Source organism: Onychostoma macrolepis, chromosome 07 (genome assembly GCF_012432095.1).
Source record: "Onychostoma macrolepis isolate SWU-2019 chromosome 07, ASM1243209v1, whole genome shotgun sequence".
NCBI lineage: Eukaryota > Metazoa > Chordata > Actinopteri > Cypriniformes > Cyprinidae > Onychostoma > Onychostoma macrolepis.
The window spans coordinates 18,623,170-18,634,302 of record NC_081161.1 but is presented as its reverse complement, the minus strand read 5'-3'; the positions used below and the strand labels follow the sequence as shown (position 1 = coordinate 18,634,302).

The 11,133-nt window shown below is 35.7% G+C and overlaps 1 protein-coding gene across 1 annotated transcript in view; it reads right to left on the bottom strand.

Annotated features, from left to right (window-relative positions):
- Positions 1 to 3,766: 3,766 nt before the first annotated feature.
- The window catches only part of hsd17b12b (hydroxysteroid (17-beta) dehydrogenase 12b), a 32,560-nt gene continuing 25,193 nt past the window's right edge, over positions 3,767 to 11,133 (bottom strand). Inside the window, exons 4-11 of the mRNA XM_058782846.1 lie at positions 8,836 to 8,943; positions 8,479 to 8,543; positions 8,305 to 8,349; positions 6,968 to 7,002; positions 5,910 to 5,991; positions 5,613 to 5,678; positions 5,255 to 5,404; positions 3,767 to 4,869 (exon numbers count right to left, since the gene is read on the bottom strand). Of these exons, the coding sequence (XP_058638829.1) occupies positions 4,762 to 4,869; positions 5,255 to 5,404; positions 5,613 to 5,678; positions 5,910 to 5,991; positions 6,968 to 7,002; positions 8,305 to 8,349; positions 8,479 to 8,543; positions 8,836 to 8,943 (659 nt within the window). The 3' untranslated portion in view covers positions 3,767 to 4,761. The remainder of the gene's footprint in view (positions 4,870 to 5,254; positions 5,405 to 5,612; positions 5,679 to 5,909; positions 5,992 to 6,967; positions 7,003 to 8,304; positions 8,350 to 8,478; positions 8,544 to 8,835; positions 8,944 to 11,133) is intronic.

Here is an 11,133-nt window from a genome sequence, read left to right as displayed (position 1 = left end):
AGGGTCTGGAGTGATTCTGGATGAAGGAATGGTCTCTGATCTCTTGTCAGGTGTTCTCTAACCTCATCGGGCATTACAGGAGAAAATTTAGTGCTGTTAAACTCGCAAATGGAGGTTTCAAAAAGTATTGAATAAAAGGGTGCCGTTAATTGTGGCCAATGTGTATCAGAGAAAAACATTTATTTCATAATGATATTTCCCCAAATTTTAAATTATTATTATCCAATGAAAGGTTAGATTTTTGTGAATTTTTAAAATAAAAGATCAAAAGGATTAACAAAGCAGATTAATTTTCACAGCCTTTGTTCATATTTACCAAGGGTGCCGATATTTTGGGCCATAACTGTATTCCTATTCTCTATATGGGGTTTGCCTTTTAAAAGTGTGACATTTCTACTTCTTGTTTTTCAGAGAAGACATTTCTTTCACTAGCAAAGGTGGTGGCCATGTTTTGGAGCAGCACCTGGGTTTTGCAGATGGCTATGTATTTTTATTTTTTTCCCCATTATGTTTCTGTTGCCTAAAGATTCTTTGTGAGGATAAATCCAGAGGATACAACATAATGCACTGCAAAAGGTCCTAAGACAGGAGAAATGGTGATGCACTGTTCCAGCACTGGAAGACTGTAAAAGTGTTATACATGCAATGTTTTAAATAAAGAATTTGATATTTTGTAATTATTGTGTCTGTTTTAATTGAATGCCAGTAGTACCTATGTAAACATACAATTAATTCTACATAAAAATTATAAAATCTAATGAAATCTATATTAAAATGATGAATTACAGTAGTATACTGATTAATTGATTTTTTACAGTAATTTACTGTAAACAATACAGTTTGCAACTGTAAATCAAATAGTTTGCTACTCTAAATCTTAATTACATTAACTTACTGGCAACAGTGTAAAAACCCTTTGAAATGTCTAAGACTTTACCTCAAAAACTGATTGTCACATTACATTAATTCATTTCTGTTTTTAAGAATATCACAGAGAATGAAATTCGTAGGACTTAAGATCACTGTATATCACCAGATAACATTGAAAGTCAACCGAAAATGAAAATTAGTTTCAAACTAGTTTGCTTTTCCTACTTCTGTGGAACATTTAAAAAAAAAAAAAAAAAAAAATTTGAAGAATGTTGCTAACCAAACAATTTGACTTCCACTGTATGGACAAAAAGCAGAGACAATTCTCAAATTACATTCTTTTATGTTCCACAGAAGTCATGCAGGTTTGGAATGACATGAGGGTGAGTAAATGACAGAATTTTCACTTTGGGTGAACTCGTTAAAGACACAAACTTTATCCGTTTGCATAAATCTTGATTACTCTAAAGAATCAAGGACTCAGTCACTATACTTTCATATTCAAAACTTTATTGCGCAGATCATATAAAGACAAAATAGAAAACAATTATTTTCACATGCATGTGTGAGAAAACAGTCTCAAGAGAGATTTTGCCTTTGACAAAACCATAACAGTGCAAATGGCCCAGTAACTCCACAGCTTTTCTAAGCCAGATGGACAGGCATGCAACACATTTCCAGCTAACGTTAAATGCAACATGCTACACATTAGCCATTTACTAGTGCAGACAAAAATCAGAACAGAAATGTACTGTGCAATGCAGCTCAACTAGCAAATTACCCATCTTTGGTAGATATAAACAGTTTGGGTCAGTCAGTCTGGCTTCATTGTGAAGCATCTACCCTGACTGTTCCCTTAAAATAATCTCCATTCAACACTGAATCTCAGTCTCTCAGTCCATTCAGGTTCAAGGTGAGGTCCAAACCGGCCTGCAGGCTCCTAAATTTACCGACATCCTTGCGTGCATCTGCGCAGACTCTCAAGTGACTGCAAGAAGGTGCGCTGTGCTTTGTCTTCCTCCACTGTGAGCGGTCCTTCCTCATCCACCTCCTCAGCAATCTTGTCGCAGCTGAACTGCTTCTTCCATTGCAGGACGGAGCGGGCCCTGTCGCAGTCTTGGGTCCTGGACAAGCCCACCATCTGGGGGAATTCCTCCATAGCCAAGGACATTCGGTGAACAGCCAAAGCATTCAAGTGGCTTATCTCCATTGCATGTGCGGACATTCTGGAAGTTTGGATGAATGACGAAGGCTTCTTTCAAATTCCTCTTGTAGATGTAGTTCTTGCAAGTTGAGTCAGTCTTCCAATGCCACGTTTTTAAAGCAGCAAGCCGGAGTGCTGGTATAAGTAGGTGAAGAAACTGGAGAGAAGCTCTTCAGTCGGTTTGCTGCTCCTGTTCTGTATCCGTCTCGAGTGTTTGTAACCCAGAGATGCTGTGAGGCTTTATATAGGCCTTCTCTTCCCACACACTCCTCACGGCTCCTCCTCCATCACAGGACTGTCACGCTTCCGACTTCCATTCCTATCCTCCGGAATCACCCCCCACTACTGCCCGGAACAAACACGCATGCGATGTGCAACAGGGAGGGGGCTGAGGGACGGCACTCGAGGTTTTGGCACTCAGACACAACATGAGAGAGATCATGCACATCTATCAGAGGAGATGGACGTGACACCCGGCAGATGGCCTTTTAAATGCTGCTACAAAGCTACAAAATTCACTTGTATCAAGGGCCAAAGAATACGATTTTGGTAGCATTTAAATGCAAAGAGCATGTACATGGATTGGACACAGATGGTTCTTGCCTGCAGGGGAGAAATAGAGGCATGGGGGAAACTCTGCTGTGAAGTCGAGTGAGCTCAGGACTCAGGAGTGCCATTGTGATTGATAGTAACTAAGACAGCCCAAGTAGACAATCCCAGATGGGATGAAAACAGACTGCTTATCAGATTAGAAATCTTAGATTTTGAATCCAATTTAAAACTGGAAAAAAATAATAAATAAAGATTCTGAAAAATGCAATAAAGAACAATTGTGAGTTGAAATTGTCTAAACTATAGGTCACTAATCAAATAAGTATACACTATGATTAAAAAATTTGGGGTCAGTAAGGATTAGGTAAGAAATAAATACTTTTACTCAACAAGGATACATTAAATTGATCAAAAGTGACAGTAACAGCATTTACATTGTTTATAGAAAATTCTATTTCCAATAAACAATGACTTTCTATTCATCATAGAATCCTAAGTTTTCACAAAAATATTAAGCAGCTTAGCTGTCTTCAATATCGATAATATTAAGAAATGTTTCTTGATCTCCAAAATCAGCATATTACAATGATTTATGAAGGTTCATGTGACACTGAAGATTGTAATAATGGCTGCTGAAAAGTCAGCTTGGTCATCACAGGAATAAATTACATTTTAAAATATATAGAAAACAGTACTTTTAAATAGCAATAATATTACAAAATATACTGTATTTTGATCAAACAAATGCAGCCTAGATGAGCATAATAGACTCGGACCAAAAATATAGGCCTATATATAAAAATTACTGACCCCACACAAACTTTTGAAAAGTATTGTAAATTTGTGACAATGATTGTGCAACACTTTGTACATAAATTAAGATATCCTTGCTTCCATTGAAGCTCACAATTATCTTTTTATGATTCAGAAATCATGCTACTTCAGAACATGATCATTCTTCTATTAATGGTATTCATCTATTAGGAAATTAAGCCATGCCAAAATCATCATGACAACATAGTCTTACTGAATAATGTCTAAACCTTCACACGTGCAATAAAATAATATATCATATATATTAAGGTCAACTAACAGTTCCCTTTTGTGCATTAAAAATTAATCAAACATAAGAGTTAGAAGCATCATTAGAAAGATGATTTTATTTGCAGGATCAATTCACAAGCAGGCATACTGAATGCAGACTTTAGACATTTGTCTTGTAAAAGTTATTCACGACTGTTTCATTCATATTAACTGTTTTGGAGCAAATACTGCATTGTCATAGACCATACAATAACGGAACAACAGCCTTAGCTTTTGAATAAACTGTTGTCAGAATTGAAATTTGCTTCCTGTCACCAGCAGTACAAAGTTAACCACACAGGACGTACTCAAACGTTCCACAACAATGTTAGTGCAATACAAATCACATCCCTTTCAAAAAGATGCTCTAAAGATAGAATGCATAGTGCCATCTATGATGGGCACAAATAGTTCATGTAGTGCATTTAGTTTTTAAACAACTGCTGAGTTAGATGAAAAAAAGCAAATATGGACCAAGAATTATAAGTGCACTATTTTGTAGACTCTGCAGATGCAATTTTTAAACGATTGCAGGCAACCTGCCTAATTTCAGTCATATTACTTGTAAATCTTCTGATTATGTTAATGGACGTGTTGTTACACAAATAGACATTGCATTCGGGTTGAGAACAGTTTTTTCATTATTCATGTTCATCAGATCACTATTCCCAGAGAATTACTAATTTACTCTCTTTAAACATTAAAGAAAACCAAACAAACTGTACTGATCAATGCTGTTAGTGACTGTTAGGATACTTCAGCTATTCTGTGGTTGTCTTACCCAGCTAATAAGAACTGTGTTTATCAGCAAAGGCCGTTCAAGCAAATCATGTTTTGGTTGGCTACGACTCAATAAACCACTCTAATGTCTGGAAAAGACACTGCTTGTTTTGTACCATCTCAGGAGCATTTGGGTGTGATTACTCTTGGCCCCTGACAGCAAAAGGGCAGAGAGATTGGGAATTTTTTTTTTTTTTGGTTGGTTGGTTGGTTGGTCCCTCTTCGTTTAATCACACAATCCCTTCATCCCTCTGTCTGTCCTTTTTCTGATTCTAACCTTGCTTCTGTTTCTTCAGATAGCGTGCACGCTGGGTCAACCCCATGCTCATTACATATTTGTTGAGCAGTTTCGCAGGAAGCAGAGCAGTAGTCACCCAACCCTGCGGCAGTGACATAATAACAGACTTGTTAGACTGTTAAAATACAGGATATGAAAATAATCCACTACTATAGTTATCATTTACAAGCTTCCATCATTCAAAATTGTCCTTTTAAGTATAGTTTGTAGGATGTATACTACTGTTCAAAAGTTTGGAGTTAATTTAAATTTAAGGTATAATATCATATTTAATTGAAATTTAAACAATTTAAAATAAATGTTTTGTTATTTATGTGTTTTTAACTGTATTTTTGAACAAACAAATGCAGCCTTGCTGAGCATAAGTGCAATATTTCTCACCCCAAACCTTTGAACGGTATATATGATGAATTCACTGTAAATCGGAACACTTAATTAAAGATGAATGCATTTTAAGAGGGTCTCACCATGACGGCATGAAGAAAGTAACCATTTGACTGAGTCTGCAGGCCTACAGTGCTCAGCTGGGCTTTAACATAGCGTTCCGGAGTTGGAATGTCAAGAGTGGCCCTCCTGATCTTGCTCAGTTTTGTCGTCACATAAAACGGCAGCACACTCTTCAAGGCAATACACAAGACACTTTATTTTTCAGTATAAGCAGTTGAAATAGAATATAGAAAAAAAACATCAAACACTATATCTCTCAAATGGCATTACACTTAAAATCATCTTTGCATATTGAAATGATGATGCTTTTCAGACAACAACATGCTGATGCCTGAATTCATGGTTGCCTTTAACTACTGTTAATAAATTGTCACTCACCTGTATAATAATCCCTTTGCTTTTGTATTCAGCTTCAAGTCCACGGGAGAAGAAGTCCACAAAGGCCTGGAGGTATGAGAATAATCATGTAATGCGTGTTATTTAACATCATGAAAGTATAAAAAATAAATAACTAACCAACAGTATCAAGCTGCAGTAGCATTCTAATATCAACACCTAATTTGCTCAAAATAGTGCTGCTAAACACTTTCTATACAGCAAAGTCCTCCGAGAACCTTAGCAACAGATATCGAAAAACTGATCAGTGGTAGAGAGAATAAGAGAAAGATGACTTGCCTTTGAGGAGGAATAGAGGGTGAGAAGAGGAACTGGGTACATGCCACTCGCTGAAGCAACATTCAAGATCACTCCTTTAGACCTGGAAAAAGTCATGTTGTTTCACCCATTAATGTTCAAACTGTCGCAGAACAGCACATAAGCATGTTTTACACAGACAACAGTGCTTAAAATGTATCATGTATTCGTTCCATTTTCACTTGACTCTTTTGACAGCACAGAATTATCCCTTCTAACGCACTGGTACCTGCTAATGGATTCTTGCATCCCTGTTGCTATGGCAACCAGTGCCCATGCCAGTGTACATACTGTTGCATTATGTACTAGTGCACACCAGACTCTAGGGCTCTAGATGGGAGGAGCTACAAATACTTTTAGCATGTATTTTATTCTCCAAACTAAGGAAGACCCTAACTAAATACATTGGTTGGGAAAATGTCCAGTTTCATTTCAGCTTGACACAGTCAGCCTGTGCCATAAGAAGTAATTAAAGGTATAGTTCACCTAAACTTTACATTTTATTATCACTTACCTCATGTTGTTCCAAACATGTATGAATTTCTGTTATGTTAAAGGAGATATTTTGAAGAATGTGTATAACCAAACTGTTGCTGGTCCCCAATGACTTTCATAGTATGGAGGGAAAAAAATGCTATGGAAGTCACTGGGGATCAGAAATGTCTGGTTACCCACATTCTTCAGAATATCTACTTTTGTATTCAGCAAAAGAAAGAATTTTTTGGGGGTGAACTATCCCTTTAACAGCTTATCATCAACATGAAACATTTATAATTGCCAGTCTGACAGATCAAAATATGTGAAAGCGGAACATTTGTTCATGATTACTGGACTGAAGTGTGCAAGAAGTAAAGGCCAAAACCACTGCGTAAGCATGGGATGACCAAACTGTACAAAAATAACCACATAAAAATTTGCATGACACACTCCTGTGGGACAGAGCCTAATGGTTAGTCATAATGCTACAAGTATAAGAATCATTCCATCTGCTTTACAAAACACTACATTGAACGTCAACAAAAATCTTAGTTTGAGCTTACCTCTCTACCATCCTGGGCAGTACCAGTCGTGTCATCTGCAATAGTGCAGGGATAAAGCATTTGAATCAGATCTACAAGGTTTAAAAGCTATTGCACAATAAATTAAAATCTGATCGACTCCAGCAATATTTTCACATATGCAGAATAATACATTTTGAATCCTGAAGGTGGCAGCATAAGACTGGCTGTACAATAAAGAACTGCAGAGGCAGTGAGCTACACTCAACTTTCCTGAGCATCATATAGGAAGTGATGTATACATTTTTTCATGAACGAGTCAAATTTGTTAATCATATTATGAGGAATCATTTTATCCTTGATAAAGTTCACTGTAATATGAAAACACTGTTACAATCAGAATGCAAAACCTATTCTAGTGCAAAAAGGAGTTCTGCAAATTTCTAATGCCAAATCAATGAATGCATTAACACATACACATAAGACCGCCAACATTTCATGCCAACAGCACTTATTTTGTGTTCAGAAACTTGGACTGCCAAGACACAGTAAGGTAATATAGAGGAAGCAGGACAGACAATATTACTGTTAGTAAAATGTAGGCAAAGAGGGCATCTTAAAACCATTCCAGCAAAAAAAATGAACAAAAACTAAATTACGATTTCATAAATTATAAAAACTATGTAATGACTGTTTTTGTCATTTATACTAAGGATGAACAGATGTATCGGCCAATAATTGGTAACAGCCACAAAATCTGATCAATACCGATACCAGTAAATAATAAAGGCCGATAATATTCTGTCAATCAAAAGGGGGCAGAAAAACATGTCAGAATTCAACTTATGTGTGAAGAAAATGTCTTGTGTAGAATTTAGGGCTGTCGATAACACATTAACACAATTTCACTTTAAAAAAATCGTGCAGTTAATGGAGTCAATTTGAACCTATGAATCACCAGTAGTTCAAGGCAGGGTTGCCAGGTCCACTACCCTTTATCAAACATTATTTGCAATTCGCATCCCATCCAGTAATTGCAGCTTTGTGCTTTATTACTTCTGATAAAAAAAAAAAAAAACTCAAATTCTGTCCATTTTATCAACAAATTAAAATAATAAATGCTGTTTGACGCTCTTAAATGTGACAGGCTGAGGCACTTACATTATAGGACATTAAAATAAGCATCTCTAATATTATAGCAGTGTATCATGCGATTGTCCCAGTAACGTTTACAGCATTAGCTGGAAGATATTTTTAACAGTATCTGCAGATGCCATTCTGAATAATCAGCTATCGGTATTGGTGGAGAAATTTTGTACATCAAAGTGGATGAGTAAAGGCTGTTTCTAAGACTTGAGTGAGAAGCAAATTTCTCTTACCTGACAAACTGATGTAATGTTAATGTTGATCATACTGTTGATGAACTGCAATCACAATTGTCAATACGTTACCAACCCAAACAAACAACAACGAAACAGATCACAACAGACAATTACACATCTATTAATCAAATGGTAATTTTGTGTAACACACAAATGGCTACACAAACTCACACTGTCAACATCAGGAATGTTGAGGAAGAACTCTGGGTAGGAATAAGACACTCCAACATTGTTAACTGCAGGAGGAAGAAACATCCAAAAATTTAAAGGGCAGGTTATTAAAAAAAAAAAAAAAAAAGACTTGCAAAGCACTTGAGCAATAATACAAAAACAGGATATTTTAAAAACAGATCTGGAAACACAGGTAGTTCCCTCCACCTTCCTATAGCTGGCAGCAAATACTAAAATATCACTGAAGAGACAATTCATTATTTAAAAAAAAAAAAAAAAAGAAGTTTCACAGAACATCTTGTTCTGGACAAAACCAAATAACTCATTATAGTCTCCCACTTCAGATATGTAATATACCTAAAACTCCTATTTCCAGTTCGGCCAGTCCAGACTCAATCTTGGGGTAGATGTCCACAGATCCAAAGTCAACAGAAATGGTTTTGGTCTCTACATTATACTTGCTCTCTGGAGGGGGAAAAAGGAAAAGCAGACAATTGCAAAACATTATGAATGCAAGAGCTTCATGAAATGTCATAGAATGTTAACTACAAGATGCAACGCTGTCTTGCATTGGTTTGATTTGATGAAAGCGAGACACTGTTTTCAGTGTAAAAATTCCAATAAATCAACATAACTATCATCAAATAACTGCAACAAAGTATGTCACAAACTACAACTGCAGTTTCTCTTCACAAGAGCATGATTCATTTCTGTAAAATGCACTAAAATGTTCTATTGTAAAAGTAGGCTACTTTAATTACAGAATGTGTCTGAGACTATGGATGGGAGAGAGGAGAGTGAATGAAAGAAAAGAAACAGTCAAGTCCATTCAATACTCGCTCTGGTAGACACTGCTCTGCTTCATTGAAAGAAATGTGACATGTATATTTGCACTCAGAAAGTCACACTAGGAAAATGAGGTTAAAAAAATATATATACCATATCCTAATAAAACTACACAAACTGATGAGAATTTGTTGTACTGGTTACTCGGGTCTTTTTTTTTTTTCTTTTTTTTTTGGTGTCAGTCAGTATCATTTTCAATAAACAGCTCTGAAAGTGATATCAATTGGACACATTTGGGAAAATGGTACATTTTGGCACAATCATCAGTATAAATTATTAGTACACTGACACTTTGGCCAATACGCCATCACTGTGATGTCGTTAGCATTAGTCAGAACCCACTTGACTGATTAACAGATGTCTGCAAACATTTTAGGTTTTACTGTTTTAACTTAAATTATAGTTAAATACCGTAATTTCATTAACTGATATAATGTTAATATACCAACCTATTAAAGTACTGAAATCTGTTTTGTACCTTTGAAATACACCGATAACCACCAAATGCAGTCACATGATGAACCAAAGCCCATCACAAGCAGCTTTTAAATAATAACATATATAGAAGGTGCACAGTTTCAATCACACAAGCACTAAACACCATCATTGTGAAACTGAAATATGCAATAAACATTCATTTCACAACATTTAACAAACTAAGAAACAGTTATTTCAAAGAAAAAACATCAAATTCATACAAAATTTAAAATGCAACGCAGTGAATTCTGGGAACGTCAGTTTACAGTAACTTACTGTTAACCATTTAACAGGTTTTTACTGTAGCATTTTCACAGTTTTTTTACCGTTAAAAATCGCAGTAATTTTTTTACGGTGTTCAGATAAAAATTGTAATTATGATTTAAGATGCAATAAAATAAAATAAGCTCCAGGTTTGATGTGGTTGTTTGTAAGACTGCACATTTTGGCCCAAAACTGTAACTGGCATTGACCAAGAGAGTCCAGAGGATTGCACTGCGGTGCGGGTTTTTTCCAGATTGAGCAAAAAACCTAGAACTACTTCGCAAAAGTAGGTTTTTCACATCTTCAAGCATTTAAAAAATGGTTTGATTGGCAACTTAATAATGTTCTTAAGCTGCCTTCACGTGTTATTGGAATTATTGTAAATACAAGTTTCCTAGTCGGAAATTGGACATAATGCCTCTCTAAGGCCGTTCATGTCCAAATTCCAACTATGAAACTCATAGTTACAATAATTTCCGATAGCACGTGAAGGCAGCATTAATTGCAATGCTGCTTTGTCCATGAAGGTTATGGGAAACAGCTGTAATTCTGCTGTTCCATAAGCACCACCTATTGTCAGAGAGTGGAGTTACAGAGTTACATTTACATGCAGCCTGTGTGCAGTTTTTGTCTGGTCAAAATAACGGACCAATTTGCATGCCTTGCTGTAAATTTTGACCAGGTAATGAAAAACAAGCTTGGATTCTACACATTTAAACAATAGGTATCTAAAATTACTTATGGAGCAAATAAAATACATAAAATCATTTATTAATCAGTTATCATTGTGACAACCCTTTTCTTTATTAAAGGCTGAAATGTGAGGTTTAACATTTCATGACACCTTTTCAAAGTTTTATTTGAACATTTCATGTTATTAGATAATTAGATTTTAAATATTAAACTTTGTGAAGCGATTTAGTTTAGATCAGTACTTTTTGAATATTTCCAGCACATTTTAACAATACCATGATAATACTAATAACCGTGATCATTTTGGGTCACAGTAATCAAGATAAGAAATTTTCAATTTTATTTAGTGCCCAGCTTCATATTTTACTTCATATT